Source organism: Sus scrofa, chromosome X (assembly GCF_054392235.1).
Source record: "Sus scrofa isolate SSC_HxYL_T2T_F1_AM1 chromosome X, Sscrofa_HxYL_maternal_Yorkshire_Landrace_v2.0, whole genome shotgun sequence".
Taxonomy (NCBI): Eukaryota; Metazoa; Chordata; class Mammalia; order Artiodactyla; family Suidae; genus Sus; species Sus scrofa.
This window is the reverse complement of record NC_139401.1, coordinates 3333068-3351634: the sequence shown is the minus strand read 5'-3', so window position 1 is coordinate 3351634 and position 18567 is coordinate 3333068. Positions and strand designations below refer to the sequence as shown.

The window sequence follows — 18567 nt, the reverse complement described above, 5'->3', positions numbered from 1 at the left end:
TGCAACTCGAGATTCTCGTACTGAGCGAAGTCAGACAGAGAAGGACAAACACCACAGGAGCTCACTTCTATGCGGCATCTAAAATACGGCCCAAATGAACCATCTACAGAACAGAAAACAGACTCACAGACGCAGAGAACAGACTGTGGTTGCCAAGGGGGAGGGCGTGGGCTGGACGGGGAATTTGGGGCTGGTAGATGCAAACTAGGACACTGAGAATGGATGAGCCATGAGGTCCTGCTGTCCAGCACAGGGAACTCGATCCGGTCTCTTGGGATGGACCAGGATGGAAGAGAGTATGAGAAAAAGAATGTATGTATGTGTGTAACTGGGTCACTTTGCTGTGCTGCAAAAATTGGCACAGCATTGTATATCGACTATGCTTTAATTTTAAAATTAAATTTAGAAAAATAAACAGACTCATGGACGTAGAGAACAGACGTGTGGTTGCCAAGGGGGAAGGGGGAGGGAGTGGGCTGGACGGGGAGGTTGGGGTCCGTAGATGCCAACTAGGACACGGAGAATGGAGAAGCCATGAGGTCCTGCTGTGCAGCACAGGGAACTCTGTCCAGTCTCTTGGGACAGACCAGGATGGAAGAGCATATGAGAACGGGAATGGATATATGTTTGAGACTGGGTCACTTTGCTATACAGCAGAAATGGCCACAACATTATAAACCAACTCCACTTTAATTAAAAATTAAAAAAAACACTGTCAGGAGGGTCTTGGTATCTCTGGGTGAATGAAAACAGATCAGAATGAAAAGCAGCCTTGGGGGAGTTCCCTGGTGGATCAGAAGGTTAAGGATCTGGGATGGTCGCTACGGGGGCTCGGATCACTGCTGTGTTGCGGGTTTGAGCCCTGGCCAGGGCATTTCGACAAGCCACGGAAGGGCTTAAGGAAAAACAAAACAAAACAAAACAAAACAACACAGACCTGGGGGACCCCCGCCATGGTACTAGCTGTTCAAATACTCTCGCAGGACGACTGTCCCCTCTCCCTTCAAACTCCTCCTAAAGTTCGCCTTACTGCAAACGCTGCGACTACACCTGGAAAAGACGACACACGGGACATGGAAAGGACGTGGGCATCCTTTAGAGGCAACTAGATGAAACGGCCTTGGATTAGGACGCATCTGGCATCAAATCACTGCACTCACGGCTATCGCGTCACGCTCCCCACCGTGGCTGTGACATGTTTGCAGGATTCAGGACCTGATGTGTCCGCCTGATGACCGACGCTGGGCAGCGGGGAGTCAGAAAGTGTGAGACGAATGGATATTTCCTTTGATTTATGCTGCTTCTTTTTCGTGTAAGGGCCACACCTGCGGCATATGGAGGTTCCCAGGCGAGGGGTCACATCGGAGCTGTGGCTGCGGGTCTACACCACAGCCACCACCATGCAGGATCTGAGCCGCGTCTGCAACCCACACCACACAGCTCGCGGCAACGCCAGATCCTTAACCCACGGATCGAGGCCAGGAATCGAACCTGCATCCCCATGGATCCTAATCGGGCTGGTTACTGCTGAGCCACGAAGGGAACTCCAACATAATTAGGTTTAAAAATTTTTTAAATGTGATTTCTTTTGGGAAAAGGTGACTCTCTTTAGCAGGAACGCCAAGTGCCTGGTCTGTTCTGTCCAACTAGATGCCATGCCAGGTTTTCTTGCCAAGGCAACGTGACACAAATACAAGCAAAGGGCCAACAAGAGGAAGCAGAAGAAACCTTAAGTCGCCCGGAAATGAAATCCACTGTTTTCTCAGAAAAGCTAAGGAACAAAAAAAACGGTGAACGTGAATGCCTTTCTCACTCAAGGCTCATGAGGAAAACTGCATGAAACGCGTTTCTGTATCCCCGAAATCACCAGAAAAGTGATGCACGCGCAGCGTCGTCCCAGCACAAACACAAACGAGGGAGAAAGTCATTTAGAAACACATTTCGAGAAATAATAAGGAGAAAGGGGCACGCGGAGAGCGGAAGGGAGGAAAAAGCTCCCGTGTGCAAAGAAATCGATTTACACTCGGAGCCCATTCAAATGGCAACACAGAGAGGGTTGGATGGTCCCCAAGCGGGGAGACACAGGAAAGAGATTTGCAGTTAAAAGGAACAAAGCACGTGGCCACGAAAAAGCAGGGAACCCACAAAAGCACAAACGGTGTCCTGGAGAACAGAGGGAACGTCATGCTTGTCCAAAAATACTGTCGGGAAAAGGAACGCTGTTAAAACCACTGCTGGAGCAGTTCCCCGTGTGGCTCAGCAGTAATGAACCGGACTAGGCTCCACGAGGATGAGGCTCTGATCCCACACCCTACGCGGTGCATTAAGCATCTGGCGTGGCTGTGGCTCTGGTGTAGGCCAGCAGGTGCAGCTCGGATGCGACCCCTAGCCTTGGAGCTTCCCTGTGCCACAGGGGCAGCCCTGAAAAGACCAAAAATAAAGGAATAAATCGATGTAAAAGGCCACAGAGAAAAACCACGCAAACGATCCCCGTGGCAGGAGAGGAGCATCCTTCTCCTTTTCCTGGGTGACAACTGAAACAAATCCATAAACACACAAAAAAGCCCACTCGACATCTGAACGTGCCGCAGCCATGCGATGCAGAAACCGTGCTCGTGAAACTATGAGACGAGCCTGACATGTTCCAGGAAAGAAGGCACGAAGCCTTTTACAAAACGGCTTGTCCCGTCAGGCACAGAGACCTATATTCAAGGCCCTGTGATAAACCATAATCAAAAACGCTATTTCCACAGAACACTGAAGACGCATAAAACGGAATCACTCTGCTGCACAGCAGAACTTAACAGAACCTTGGAAATCAACGCCAATTTAAAGAAAGCTGAACAGAACAACGTATATCCCCTCTAGCAGAAAAAATCAAAACCTGAAAAAATGTTTTAAAATGAAACATACAAAAAGTTTAACAACAGCTTCTCTAGCGGAAAAGCACAAAAAGCTGGTATTTTTTTTCTCCATACTGATTCTATATGTTTTCACTGGTACTTGTGTAGGTTTTTATGAAAACTCAGGAAGCAAGATCCCCAACCTCAAAATCAAATCGAAACCAGACACGTCTCTGGGGGACACGGTTTCCCACGGCTGGAAACGTGGCATCACAGAAAGTTCGGAGGCAAATCGTGCCCAGTCTGGAAGGGTCTCCCCTCAGCTGACACGGAAACCACTGCAGCTTAGGGTGAGGGCGAGGGCTAGAAGTTAGGGTTAGCGTTAGGCCCAGGGTTTTGAAAAACCTCTGAAAAACACCCAAGGACCCACAGAGGCTGCAGCACTTACCTGAAGAGCCAGGCTGGTTCGGCTTAGGTTTGGGTTTGGGTGGATTGGGTGGTACTGGGTCATCTGTCAAAGAGAAGAAAGGCCATGATGAGCCCTTGGCTGTCAAGAAAACAAAACTTTCCTGCTCTACAGCCCGGGGACCTCTATCCCGTCTCCTGGGAGAGACCACGACGGAAGACAGCATGGGAAAAAGAATGGCTTTCTATGCAGGACGGGGTTCCCGGGCTGTGCCGCAGAAACTGGCACAACACTGGCAATCAACGCTACTCAAAATCCATTAACGGGGGTTGCCAAGGGGGAGGGGGAGGGACCGGGGGGTGGCTGGGGAGCTTGGGGTTCAGAGATGCACACGATTGCCTCTGGAGTGGATGAGCCATGAGATCCTGCTGGGTCACACTGGGAACTCTGTCTAGTCACTTATGACGGAGACTCATCACGGGAGAAAAAAGACTGTGCACAGGTATGTGTAGCTGGGTCACCGTGCTGCACAGTAGGAAAAAAAAATAATGTATTGGGGAAAAAACAATAAAAAAAAAAACAAAGATGTATCACCTTTGGCTTAAAAATAAATAAAAAACAAAAACCAAGCCAAAAAAAAAAAAAACCCAAAACATTAAAACAAACAAACCAAGCCAAAAAGAAAACCCCCAAAGAAAACAAAGCATGCACGGATTTACAGATGGTTTAGTCCTGAAAAACCAAGGCATCTCCCTTGTCACGGCAGGGAATTCCTGGACACACAGCCCCCTGTGGGTCTTTCTCCATCACCATCCAGCTGCACTACCGAACTTTGTGTGCTTCCAGGGGAAAACGAAGCAGACCGACCTGCGACAGAGCAGGCGGGAACTGCGTGTGGCATTTCACGGCTTGAGCTGTCTGAGAAGTTTCCACAGGGCAGCCACAGACCCTTCAACCCAGGAGGGAAGCCCTTCCGAGGGTGGGGCCTCGAGGGAGCCCCCCAGAGGCCCCGTGCCCATGAGGGCAGCCCCAGCTAGGGTATCCACTGACTCTTCTGTCCCCCCAAAGACTGGGCGAGTTTGAAAACACACGGAGGCGTGGCGCTCCCACGGTGGCTCAAAGATCAGGAATCCGACGAGGATCCGAAACAGAAAACCATAAAACAGCAAAAGGTAAAAGAGGGGCTACTTAACGTTTTCCTCCGCCACCGAGAGCGTCTTCCAAATTGAAGCCATCATCTAAAGGAAAGCAGATGGTTAACAGAAAAGTCGGGAACGAAAGGAACAAAAGAAAAGACAGCCCCAACCACGGAGGAAAGACTCCAGGGCCTGTCCCCTCAAGGCCTTTCCCGATGATCAGCCTGACGGCGGTCTCGCCCCCAAACCTAAATTCCCGACCATGCTGACCTCACTCTGCTCTCCGCCGAAAAGGATGAAAGTCAGGACGAAACGCCCCAGCTACAAGGAATTTAGAAATCGCAGCCACCTGGATGGACCCGGAAATTCTCATACTGGAGTTCCCCACGTGGCCCCGTGGGTTAAGAACCCAACGCGTATCCGCAAGGACGTGGGTTCCACCCCTGGCCTCGCTGCGCGGGTTAAGGATCTGGCATTGCGGTGAGCTGCGGTGCAGGTCACAGATGCAGCTCGGATCTGGTGTAGGCTGGCAGCTGTAGCTCCAATGGGACCCCTAGCCTGGGAACCTCCATATGCCAAGGGTGTGGCCCTAAGAAAGAAGGAAGGAAGGAAGGAAAGAAGAGAAAGAAAGAAAGAAAGAAAGAAGGAAGGAAGGAAGGAAGGAAGGAAGGAAGGAAGGAAGGAAGGAAGGAAGGAAGGAAGGAAAGAAAGAAAGAAAGAAAGAAAGAAAGAAAGAAAGAAAGAAAGAAAAAGAAAGAAAAGAAAGAAAAAGAAAGAGAAAGAAAGAAAAAAGACAGACAAATGAAAAAGAACTCGAATTTTCAAGTTCCAGCTCCACCTCGGAGGCCTGTCTACCCACTTAGTACAAGGTACAAGCCCTCAGAAAACACGAGTGGGACGTACCCAGGGCGCCAGGACGGCAGGAATTCAGGGGCTCCATAAAGACGGACCCAGCCTCCTGAACGGCACCTGCACATGTCAACCTGGCTCACACCCGGGTCTGAACAAGGCTGTGCCTCTACTCCTCCTAAGGTGCCGTCCTGGACCAGAGCTGGCACCTTTTTTTTTGCAAATCTGCAATAACAGCTATGTGACTTTGGGCATCGATTTGAGTCCGGGGGCCCACCCACCAACGGACCTGACCTTTGGACAACCCCATGATCAGTCTCTGCCTCCTGACTTTGCTCTTTTGCTTTTCAGGGCTGCACCTGCAGCACATGGAGGTTCCCAGGCGAGGGGTCACATCGGAGCTGCAGCTGCCAGTCCACACCCCAGCTCATGGCAGCACCAGATCCTTAACCCACTGAGCGAGGCCAGGGATCGAATCCGCATCCTCACGGATACTAGTTGGGTCCTTAACCTGCTGAGCCACAGCGGGAACTCCTCTGCTTCCCGACTGTCATTGGCTGGAAGGATCCCTGGTACTAACTGGTATGCACATCCCAGCAGCTGAGGTTGGACTTTGCTCATGGGTTATACGAGGGTCCAGCCCCGAAAACTGTCTCTCCCAAGAAACGAATATCCCAAAGCAGGAGGAGACGCTCAGGCTAACCCCACGCACACCCCCAGAAGCCCACGGCTGAAGTCGCATCATCCATTCTGTTCTCTGACGGCCGCGGCTGCGTGTGGCAGCGTCAACCTCACGGTGACACTTCACGTACGAACCAGCCCCCATCCGGAGCCGCTGAATAAGCGGGTGTTGAGAGCTGTCTCCCTCTCCCTCGGCTCAGGGAAAACGGGGCCCCAGGACCTCCATCCCTCGGCCGTGATCCTATGCCGGCTACATCGGCTTCTTACCTGTGTTGGGTTTTCTGGGGGTGGACGTGGGCTTCTTGACATCCTCTGAAGAGAAAAGACATTCCAGTCAGGAAAACGTGTGGCTGGGAAACTGAATCAACACTGGAGACAGTTCCCTTTCTGGGAGTTCCCTAGCGGCTCCGGGGGTTAAGGATCCAGTGTGGCAGTCCCTGATTACAGCTGTGGCTCGGGCTCGATCCTTGGCCAGGAACGTCCACAGGCTCCTGGCACAGCCAAAACCAATGCACACACACACAAAAAAACACTGGAGTTTCCGCTATAGCACAACAGGACCCGCGGCATCTTGGAAGCCCTGGAACGCAGGTTCAAACCTGGCGGGCATGGCGGGTTGGGGTCCCGGCACTGCCACATCGGTGACTTAGGTCTTAACTGTGGCTGGGATCTGATCCCTGGCCCCAGAACGCCACATGCTGCAGGGAGGCCCAAAAGGGGAAAAATAATAGAGAATTCCCTCCACTGCCACCAGCTTTTGGGGAGATGGCTGCACCCACACGTGGGGTTCCAGCTGCTGCACGGAACCCCAGGAGTTCAAATGATCTCCTGCGTTGAAGGCTGGGTCCCCCCCCCCCTTCGCCCGATTCCCACCCACCAGGAACCTCAGAAACATGATCTCATTTGGAAGCAGAGTCTTAGCAGATAATGTTGGTTAAGATGCTGTCACGGTGGCTTGGCACGAGGGCCCCTTATCAGAGGGCAACCTGGAAGCCCCGAAGCAGGCCCGGCAGGAAGGGGCCCCAGGAAGGCAGAGGCAGCGTTTGGGGCAAGGCAGCCACCAGCCACAGGGTGAACCCTCCCTCCCCTGCCCCCGGGTCAGCAAGCCCACTGGGGGACCAGCCACCTCCCTCAGCGTCTGGCACCCCTGCCTGGCACTTCCAGCCACCTCGGAAGTGCATGAGTCTCGTCATCGGCCTCAGACGGCTTTCACCAGATTAACCAGGATCCAGGAAAAACAGTCACGATATTTTATAAAACGCTTTTCAGAGGACTCACCATCAATAGCATCCGATAAATCAAAGTCTTGGCCTGAAAGGAAAAAAAAAGAAAGAAAAAAAAAAGAATTCAGTGAGCAATACATCAAGTTAAAGTCCATGGGGAAATTAAGAAAATAAATAAATAAATAAATAAAAACACGATTTGGGATTTTGCCATGGTGGTGGTATTTAGCGTCCTTCAAAATGCCGAAGGGGCTGTGTTTTCTCTTCTCCATTGAAATACTGACTTTTTGGACCAGAAAGTAAGAATACCTCCATGGATGCTGTAGCCACCTGAAGATAATAAGTGTTTACAGCATTTCAAACAGTCGGAAACCACGGGGATTCCACACGTGCGTGATTCTACACGAGCAGGTCTTTTAAAATGACTGAGTATCAATTTCTGGACACGACAGAGGAGCATGGGCAGAAAAACCCCTGCATCAGCAACTTCTCTGGAAGCCCACACCCGAAATATACTTCTTGCAGAATCACCAGGCAACCCCGAAAAACATACACTTTGTTTTTAAGCTCCTGGGATCCCCGAGAAGGAGACGCTGCCTTTTCCCCCACTGCGCTTCTGTCCCGTTGCTCTGGTGGGACGGAAACCCTTTGAATAGCTAGTTCTATCCCATGAATGATGGATTGAGCAAAAGCAAAAGATGGCTTGGATCCTCCGGTCAGCAGCCGAAAGGACAGTGACGCCGGGTCAGACAATCGTCGTGCAAGTTAGGAAGCAAAAGGGACACGTCTGACAGCTGAGGAAATGCTGGATGTGGAATGACCCGCCACCATCTCTCAGGCACCTGCAGAAGGCTGGCAGGTGTGCGGTCCCAGGGACTGTTTCACAGACAGGTGTCACCTGTAATTCTCTCTCTCTCCTCTGCGTGTGTGTGCATGGGTGTCTGTTTACCATGTGGTTTGAGGTGTATGTGTGGGGTTTTGTGGGTAGGTACGTGGGTGATTTCTACGTGTGTGTTAGTGTAGGCGGCGTGCAGGCTTTGTGTGTGTGTGCATCTGGAGGTGTGTCTGCGTGTCGTCTGGGGAGTATATTCCTAATTCAAAAAGACACAGGCACCCCAATGTTCGCAGCAGCACTCGTCACAATAGCCAAGACAGGGAAGCCACCTAAGTGTCCCTCGACAGAGGAATGGATCAAGAAGATGCGGTCCATATACACAATGGAATACGACTCAGCCATCAAAAAGGACGAAATAATGCCACATGCAGCAACATGGATGCAACTAGAGATTCTCATACGAAGGAAAGTAAGTCAGCCAGAGAAAGACGTATCATAGGAGAGCACTTCTCTGTGGAATCTGACATCTGGCACAAATGAGCCCATCTACAGAACAGAGGCAGACTCGCAGACAGAAAACAAAGCTACGGTTGCGAAAGGCAGGAGAGGAGTACATTCGGCTGGGATGAAAGATCTCTAACTAGGACCTGCTGTCCAGCGCAAGGAAAAACGACTCAACTCCTGTAATTGCCCATCATGGAAGAGAATCTGAAACTATACATGGAGACACATCACGGAATCACGGTGCCATACACCTGAAGCGAACACAATATTGTAAAGAATTGTGTTGTGGTGTTCTCCCAATATATGAAGAATGACATGTGCCCCAAACTTAAACCACAAAGACCAGGCAGCAGAAGCAGCAGCTCTGGGAACAGCTCAGCCCCACGCTGGGGCATAGTTTTCCATCGTGGAGCAGGGAAGGTGCCAGACCCAACCAACCAACAAAGTTATTCTGCTCTATCTGCAGCAGTGATGCACACAGGAAAGCAGACGGGGCTTTTATCAGCCGGGAAGACCCGAGCCCATATAGCGTATGCCAGGTCCTGTGCAGCTGCGCAGAAACCCACACGGGCCACCGCCCTCCACAGTCTCTCTGCCGGAAGGGAGGGCGCTGCGACCTTTCTGGGGTGCCCACCCTCCCTATCATTGGGGCCGCCCCCACATCTCAGGGGCTCTTCCAGGCAGCTGGGACAAAGGGCCCCACACAGAGGGCTTCCAGGAGGGGACCACGCAGAGTTCTGGAGGGCAAGCGGGAATGTGGAAAGAACAAACGCACCAGTCTCTTTGGAGGGTGAAACCCAACAGCGACCGTCCGCCACGTAAGACTCCTCCACGGAAGGCGTGTGCACACATCCGTGTGTACGGGTATATTCGTGTGCGCAGGGGCGTCCGTGTGCACGCGCACTGAGCCTGAGTGAACTGCACCTGCGCCCTCGGTACACGTGTGCGTGCAGATCCACAGGCACTGGTGCAGGTGGACATGCATGTGTGTGCTCACAGGTGGGTGTGCGCACGCGCGCGCGCAAAGATGCACAGGACTGCTGTGTGAGTGGGTGTGTGGGTGCCTGTACCCTGCGTGGCATTGTGAGTGTATGTGCCAGTGTGTGATGACCCTGTGTCCAGGGCCAGGCACCTCCCCAGCCCAGCCCCACTCCTCCACCCCCCGCCCCACCCACTCTCCCAGAGGCTCCACCCACTCCCCTAGAGGTCACGGCTGACCCCACGTGGCTCCGACGCAGACCCAGGGGGCGCGGGGAGCAGACCCTTGTGGCAGAGCCGGAGCCGGGTGCAGGGTCCCAGCCTCCGAGCCGTCATGCAAAGCATTTAGCTTCCTCCTAAACTGGCCAGCAGCGCAGCCCAGCCCAGCCCAGCCCAGCAGCAGAGGCCTGCTCAGCTCAGTCTCCAGGGTTTCCGAGCGGCCCCCCTCCCCCAAACCTCCAGCTGTGACGGGGAACCCACGGTGACTCACGCGGGTGTGGCAGCCCCACCGGATGCAGAGCCTGACTCAGCCGCACAGCACCCTCCCTGCGCAGCTGTCTGTTCTCTGTCCTTCACCCCGAGACCACAGGGCCCCCCTGGGCCCGGGCTCCTCCCTGGGGAAGGGCGTGCGTGCACCTGCCTTGCGAACCCACTGAACCTCGAATTGGGATTTGACAGCCACACACTGGGCAAGTGACAACGGCACAGCAGGGGCCCAGGATCCGGTTTCTCGAAAATCCTATCAGGATGGCGCACTGATGCAGAAATAAAATTTAGGACACACCAGTGGGGTTGGGGGGGAGGGCGTGGGATGGACGGGGAGGCTGGGGTCAGTAGATGCAAACTAGGACATGGAGAATGGATACGCAATGGGGCCCTGCTGTCCAGCACAGGGAACTCTATCCAGTCTCTTAGGACAGAACATGCTGGAAGATAATGTAAGAAAAAGAATGTGTATATATATATATATATATATATATATATATATATATATATATATGACTCGGTCACTTTTCTGTACAACAGAAGTTGGCACAACGTTGTAAATCAGCTATACGCTAATAAATACAATAAAAATGCTAAAAAAACCCCAAAATTAGAACAGAGACACTACCAATAACAGAAGTTAAAAAGTACATAATTTATGCAAGGAACTTAGAAGTTACATAAGTAAATAAAATAGAAATAAGTTCTAGAAAAATCAGCTATACGCTAATAAATAAAATAAAAATGCTAAAAAACCCCCAAAAATTAGAACAGAGACACTACCAATAACAGAAGTTAAAAAGTACATAATTTATGCAAGGAACTTAGAAGTTACATAAGTAAATAAAATAGAAATAAGTTCTAGAAATTAGACGAGAAAGAAAATGTAGTTGTAATAATAATTACAGAAATGACAAGCCGTATAATTTATAACTTATATATAGGATGTATAAATTATATAGATACATAAAAATAAGGAGAAATAAGCCATAGAAGATTTAGAAGAGAAAGAAGATATAAATGTAATTATGGAAATTATAAATTATGTCATGTATCTTTGACAGACAGAATTTATAAATTAATAACATAGAAATAAATTCTAGAAATAAAATTGGAAGAGAAAATATTGTTACAATAATACAGAAATGACAAACTATGATTTATACTTTATATAATAGAATATATAAATTATGGAAGTAACTATATGAAATAAGTAGAAAGTATAGAATGAGAATTATAAGAAAAATAGAATAGAAATTGTAAATCTGTAATTAGGTAAATTACAAATTATGCCGTCTTTTATATACAAGTTATAAATCACATAAATAACTATGTAAATAAAATAGGAATTAATTGTAGAAATAAAATTAGAAAAGAAAGGAAATAGTGCCAACAACAGAAATGACAAACTACAATTTGTAATTTTGTACAAAACACAAATTTTATAAGTAAATATACACAAATAAGCAGAAATAAGCTATAGAAGCAAAATTAGAAGAGAAATAAAATATAAATGTAGTTGGAGGAGCTACAAATTACATCATTTATACTGTAGACCCAGAAATTATGAATTATATAAATAAAATAGAAATAAGGATGGAAATAAGGTATAATCGTTTATAGGAACAAATTATAAAATGGTGAATTATGGAATGGATGCACAGAACATCAGAGGGCCCCAGCCTCGATCCGTTCCCGGAGCCCCTTGCATCTCCAGAAACTGGCCCAAACTAGACCTGACAACTCTGGTTATTAATCAGAGTCGAGTCATAGCACTCGCGGGGGTTTTGTTCCAGAGTCGCTGCAAACGCTGAACACACTCACGTAACCGTGGCTCCTGGGGAAATCCAGAGTTAATGCCTACCCTCTCGGAACTCGATCGGCTCATCCACACCTAACCCAGTTTTACGACTGTTTCTGCCTAATTTAATCTCATCGAATCCGTCTCGTTGATGCCCACGGCACTATCGCTCCCGCCGGGACAAAGCCCATCTCACACACCTACGTTCTCTGCCAGGCATTGGGCAGCCTCCTTGTGCTTAGAGGCAGCGCCTGGCACTTCAGCACTTGGGGGCTGTGTGAAACAACAGCAAAGTCACAGGCATAAAGGGCAAAAATGCAAACAGGGGGCATTACACAGCCCGCAAAAAAGACACTTGTTTACAGTCCAAGACCTGAAAGTGGCTTTTGTTGTTGTTGCTGCTGCTGCCCTGCACAAATCGCTGAACTCAGAGACTGGATTTGGGAGTTACAAGTAAGTGGTAGCAAGAAGGCAGATGCACAGATGGGGGGTCTGTGACTCCCGAGGAGGCATGGGTACTTAAGGAAAAATTTACCATCACCCCAGCATCTTGTGAAGGACTTGGGAAGGGGGGGTGTGCTCAGACAGTTTGGGCACCCTGGCCATCCATGCCAATCTTTTCTGTCCAGGCCAGGAAAACTCCTATTCATCCCTCAAAGCCCTGAGATGATGCTGCCTCCTCCTGAAAGCCCTTGGCATCCCTCCCAGCCAGGACTCAAGCTTTTCCACCAGTGAGTCTGAGAAGCATGGCCTCTGAGCCAATCGAATCAGAAACTCTGGGGGCCGAGACCCAGGTACCGGGGTACTAAGGCCCACCTAAAGGATGCCAATGTGTGTCCCAGTCTGCAGGCCCGGCCACAGATCTTTCCTTCCTGAGCTGCCGTGGCTGGTCCCTTCTCTCTCTCATTCCTGGTCCCTTGGCCCAGGCTCCACCACCGGCCTCAGCTGGGACCAGGGTCTGGTTCACCTGCACACTACGTAGTTGGTTTAATATAAATCGGTGTCCTCGGCAATCCTGTGTATTTCCTCTTCTTCAAAAAATGTTTTTATTACAGTGGATTTACAATGTTCTGTCAATTTCTGTCCAGAAAAGTGACCCTGTTATAACGTCATCTAATCACTAGCGATGGAAGAGGATGGAAGATAATGTGAGAAAAACAACGTATATCTACGTATTTAATCTCAGGCATTAAAAAATATATTATTATGAGAGGGAGTCCCCAGGCCTCCTCAAAGTGTCCCAGGATCCAGGGAGGAAAGAAGTTAAGGGCTCCTTGTATTCATTTAGGAAGGAAGTCGGTTGGGGGTGGCAGGGAGAGGTCTCACAAAGAACACAGAGATGGAGAAAGGAGCATTGCGTGGATGAAGAAAGAGAATATGGAATCAAGAGAATTCACCACCCTCAGATACGGGAGAAATGGCAGGAATGAAGGGTGACTGTTCTGGTTGAGAATCTGGGCAAACGGTCATATCACAAAAGGTAGGAATGAAGGAGGAGACCCAAGTCTGGAGAAAATCCTGAGAAACTCAGGATGTGGATCACTGCTGACACAACGGATGCGGCCAGAAGGACCTGAGACCTATCAGCAGCTACCAAGCTCATTCCCCATCCCCACATCCTTTCCCCTCCCAGATTCCCTCCCAGCTCTGAGTCAGCGCCTTGTCTTGCTGGAATCTAACCCATTGCCTGGTGAAATGTCGATGATGCATCTGGGTGCTGGTGGCTTCAGAGCAATGAGATAATAACGACCCCCCTCCTGTTGGAAACCCCTGGAGACAGTTTACTGCAGCCATCCAGCTCTCCACCCACAGATCTTTGATCATCTATCACCTGGAGTTCCTGTCACAGCACAACAGGATTGGCAGTGTCTTGGGAGCAGTGGGACGCAGGTTCGATCCCCAGCCCGGCCCAGTGGGTTAAGGATCCAGCAGCACTGCAAGTGCGGCCCAAGTGCCAACTGTGGCTCGGATCTGATCCCTGCCCGGGGAGCTCCATATGCTGAGGGGTGGCCAAAAAAAGAAAAAAAAAATTATCTGTCCTCTGTCATCTTCTATCCGCCTAATCTTCCATTGTCTATTTTTCTGTCTATCTTAGGTACCTATCTACCAATCACCTCTATATCTATTTATCAATCAACCTGTTTACCTATTATCTTCTGCAAATCACGTCTCTGACATAACTTCATATCTATTATCTCTCATCTACCTGTGTATCCATCTGTCTACCTACGTGTCCGTTACGTATCTCTGTCTACTATCTATTATCTATCCATCTACCTATTATGTGTATCTATCTACTTATCATCCATCCATCCATCCAGTCCATCTGTCCATCTGTCCTACCAACGTGACTATCTATTATGTCTAGCTTGCTATCTATCTATCTATCCATCCATCCATCCATCCGTCATCCGTCTATCCCCCTACCAATCTATTACCTATCTATCAACTACCTATCGGGTATGTCTATCTGTCTGTCTATTCTGTATATCTCTGTATCTGTCATCTATCTATGCACCTACCTGCCTATCCATCAACTCCCTGTCCACCTCTTACCCATCCATCCATCTATCCATCTATCAATCCATCCATCCACCCGCCTATGTCCCTACCGACCTATCTCTTGTGTATATCTATCCATCATCCATCTCTGTAGCAAACTATCTATTATGTATATCTGCCCATCAATGATCAATTACGTATATCTATTATGCGTATCTCTGAATCTATTTCTCTCTCATATATATCTCTGTATCTGTCTATCTCTCTACCTACCTACCTGCCTATTATCGACTCCCTATCTATCTCTTACCCACCCACCCATCCAGCATCTAGAGCATCTAACACGTGCTCCCTCCCTCCAGCCTGGACACCAGTCCGTAAGTGAAGGCCTCAGCACCCAGGGGCCCTTGACCTTCCAAGCCACACTCCTCCAGAACCCCGGGGACACCCCGGTCACACCCATCGCCCACTCCCCTGGGACCCATCCATACCCTTCCCCCTTCCTGCGCCCCGGAGCTGCTCAGTGCCCAACACCCAGAACCCTCCTTCCTGCATCCTTTCACCCAGAGAGGTGCCTTTTGTGCTGACCACGCAGGAAAGAGAGGCACTGGACCTCCAGCCAGCAGGGACCCACGCCCTTTGAGCAGAGGAGACAGCTCAGTGCCGCAGCCGCTGACCGGCAGCGCTTGGGTCCCTGCCGTGTTTCTAAAATCTGTGCATGTTCAGACAACATCCGCTTGCGGCCTGTCCATCAGTAACTCCGGTCCAGGGCGTTGCCTCGGCCCTGATGCATCTTTCGGGTCCGCTGAGCGCCACCAGCCCGGGGCCAGGGGGAGGCTCTGATGCTGCGGAAACCCACCGACGTAGCAGGAATCCTCTGGTTACACTGTCTCAGGCCGACTCATGTTTTCCAAGCCTGGGAGGGCAGCAGCTCAGGCTCCTCCCCTGCCTGCTCAGGAAGGGCGGTGAACAGCAGGAAATAAAGTTAATTCTCGCTCTGTGTGAAGCTGCTGGTCTTTGGCTTGAAGGCAATGAACGTGTCGAGATAAAAAAAAAAAAAAAGGGACCCTATCACCAAGATCACGTGTGGGGACAGGATGCAGAACCGTGAAAAGGGGCCTCGATTGGCGACGGATTGCAACCTCTCTCGCCTGCCCAGCCGAGGAAACAAAGGCATTTCCCATCCTGGTCCCCGCCAGCCACCCAGAACCGCAGGACCTGCCCGGAAGCCTGCGATGCTTGCTTTGCAAAACGCGGATGGATGACGTGGGTGTTTTCTACCCCGGTCTGGTTTCTTTTCTTCTTTTCAAGGCAGCTTGACACACACTAAATTCACAGCCCTAACGGCCGCTGGCAGCGCAGCAGCTCAGCTCGTAGGGTTGGCATCTGCCTCTGGGGGTGGGGGTGTGAGGGGGAATAAACCACCTGTCTGGCTTCCTGTGGAGGGGAGGGGATTTTTTTAAAAAAGAATATGAGACCCAGGACGGCGGCCACACTGAGTCATCCTGAGACAAAGCTGCAAGAAACACAGCCGTGGGCTCTCTCCCCAAACGGCTGGCCGAACTCAGAAATTCAAAAAAAGAAAAACCAAACCAGGAGCTCTAAGGTCCCATCGGGGGACAGGGGCACAGGTACAGACGTGAAAGGCACGGGCAGACCTTGGGTTTTAACTCGTTTAGTTCCCCTCTCTCACCCAGAGATGAGCGTCAGCCAAAAAAGCAGCTGGAAGTGTTTGGCTTCACCGCGTTTTTCACACATCAAGGGTTCGGGGCAACCCTGCTTTGACCAGATTTATGGGTGACGTTTTTCCAAACAGCATTCCGTCACGGCCGGCGTGCATGTCACATTTCAGTTTGCTCTGGTTCAGCCTTTTCCCGGAAGATTATGATGTGGGATGGTGCCCCTGGATGCAGGCTCGTGGATGTCACGACAGCTCAGAGGCTTGGAGGAGGGCAAGCACGTGTTAGCAAGAGGGTATTTTTTTTAATAAAGGCATGTGCACTGTTTTTTTTTTTTTTTTTTTTTTTTTGCAGATCTAACACTTTTGCACAGTTTGTAGATTACCACCTAGAGTCAATGTCATTTGGGGGGTCGTGCTGCATCTGCAGCATATGGAAGTTCCCAGGCTAGAGGTCGAATCGGACCTCCAGCTGCCCGCCTACACCACAGCCACAGCGATGCAGGATCCGAATCACATTTCTGACCCACACCACAGCTCATGGCAGCGCCAGACCCTTAACCCTTAACTGATCGAGGCCAGGGCTCGAACCTGCCTCCTCATGGGTCTGAGTCGGATTCGTCTCCACTGGGCCATGACGGGCGCTCTGAGTCGAGCTCACTTTTACATGCCCTGGAAACAAAAAATCCGCGTGCCTCGCATCATTAGAGGGGTCTGCAACCCAACCAGCCGCATCTCCGAGGGGTGCCTGTGTGATGAATCAGGTAAGGACACACAGGACTCCTGCTCCGCGACCCTCTTTTAGCCAGGAGATGAGGGTAAAGCAAAAAAAAGAACACCCAGGGACGGATGCTCCCTGCAAGGGCAAAGCCAAAACCAGAAGCAATAGGGCAGCATCCCTTCGGACCAGCCAGTTCTGTATCCTGCACAACCTGGAGATGCTCCCAGGATGCAAATGCCCCGAGTTCCTCGCGGTTGCTATGGGGGATGGATATGTGTGCGTGTCACGTGGGTCTTTGTCCTGCAAGGCTGCAAAGGTGACTATACACACAAAATAAAAGCCCCGAGGAAACCAAAGGCTGCCCTTTGCATCGAGAAGCTCTTTCTCTGTCCTTTTCAAAGGCGTGTCAATATTTTCAATGGCTCAATGGGCCTGTTTTGACAACCTGGACATAATGGGTGACATTCACCTCACAGTGTCTTTGCAGGTGTCGAGGGTCACCTGTGATGCTTGTCACATCCTGGCGTCACGCTTACGCAATAATAAAATGGGTTTCTTTCTGTTCTTCCCTGGTGGAGAGGTTTCTGGGTTTGATTTTTTTTTTTTTTCTTTCTGGATCTCCATCCTTTCTGTTTTAATTCAAAGAAAAATTGTGGGGCATTCCCATCGGGGCTCAGTGGGTGACAAACCCAACTAGCGTCCATGAGGACGTGGGTTCAATCCCAGGCCCCGCTCAGTGGGTGGAGGATCCGGCGTTGCAGTGAGGTGTGGTGGAGGTGACAGATGTGGCTTGGATCTGGTGTTGCCGTGGCTGTGGTGTGGGCTGGCAGGTGCAGCTCTAATTCAGCCCCTGGCCTGGGAACTTCCACATGCATCAGGAGTGGCCCTAAAAAGACAGAGAAAAAAAAAAAAAAAGAAAGAAAGAAAGAAAGAAAAAGAACTGTGCCAGAACCTGGCACAACGTGGTAAATCAACTCTACTTATTAAAGTGTTGGTCTACACCACTAAACATGGCACAGCGTCTTTATTTTTTAAATTAAAAGTACCGTTGGAATATCGTGTGTAAGTCATACGCCACCCCTGACTCTCTAGCCCTAAAAGAACCCACCGTGATGGGAAAATGCCCGTCAGGACAAATCCTCGTGCTCCGCCTGTGTGGCCGTCAGTCTCCTCTGGAAGGAAAAACATCAGCTGGAAAAAATTCCGGGTGTCATCAGCGAAGTCCCACCAGGACGGCTGGAGGGCAGATGCGCTGAACCCCTCAATCCGAACGCTGTGTTCTTTTTTCAACAACTCACATGTCATCCACATGAAGAAGAGGTTCCCCCTCCCCCCATCAAGTATATTAATGGCTCCAGATGCAAAAATAAATAAATGAACAGAAGTGTGGCAACAGCATAAACTGAGAATGCAGACAGAGCCAAAGCACTGCGGGAAACGAGACACAATTCACTTTTATCAGAGCCAAACACGCAGGCAGGACAATGCAACCCACTTCCTGCGCTGGCCGGGCAGGAGCAGGCATCCCTTCCCTTCATCAGGGGGGGAGAGAGACAGTAGGCAGCAGAGGCCTGGGGTGGGAGCGAGGAGTCCCCCAGACCGTAGGCGTCCCCCTCCCAGGCGTCAGTTTCTGGAGGTCTTTCCGGGTTTGGTGAGTCAGGATACGAAACGGCGCAGGGTTCCCCCACCCAGAACCACGCGTGGCCCTTCAGCGTGGGCTCCATGCATTCAGCACCGTCCTGGACCACGTCTCAGCCGTCCCTCTCTGAGGTCGCCCTGGCGTCTGCTGGCTTAGATCCTGGGATGTGATTTTTCTGCTTCTTGTCTTTTTTTTTTTCTTTTTAGGGCTGCAGCGGCAGCACATGGAAGTTCTCCGTCTAGGGGTCCAATCGGAGCTGCAGGTGCCATCCTACACCACAGCCAC

The 18567-nt window shown here is 50.3% G+C and overlaps 1 protein-coding gene across 7 annotated transcripts in view; it reads right to left on the bottom strand.

The window, feature by feature from the left end:
* LOC146394442 (CD99 antigen-like) overlaps positions 1-18567 on the bottom strand; it is a 37942-nt gene that overhangs the window by 15852 nt on the left and 3523 nt on the right. For 4 of the 7 annotated variants that reach the window (XR_014834935.1, XR_014834938.1, XM_085007066.1 and 1 more), the window contains exons 2-5: positions 7194-7226; positions 6183-6227; positions 4443-4487; positions 3292-3354 (exon numbers count right to left, since the gene is read on the bottom strand). Coding sequence is in view for 2 of the 7 variants with exons in the window: in XM_085007066.1 (XP_084863192.1) it covers positions 3292-3354; positions 4443-4487; positions 6183-6227; positions 7194-7226 (186 nt within the window). In the remaining 5 variants the exon portion in view is untranslated. Of the gene's footprint in view, positions 1-1518; positions 3355-4442; positions 4488-6182; positions 6228-7193; positions 7227-18567 lie in introns of all 7 variants that reach the window. The other 3 variants (XR_014834936.1, XM_085007068.1, XM_085007069.1) reach the window with 3 other exon arrangements.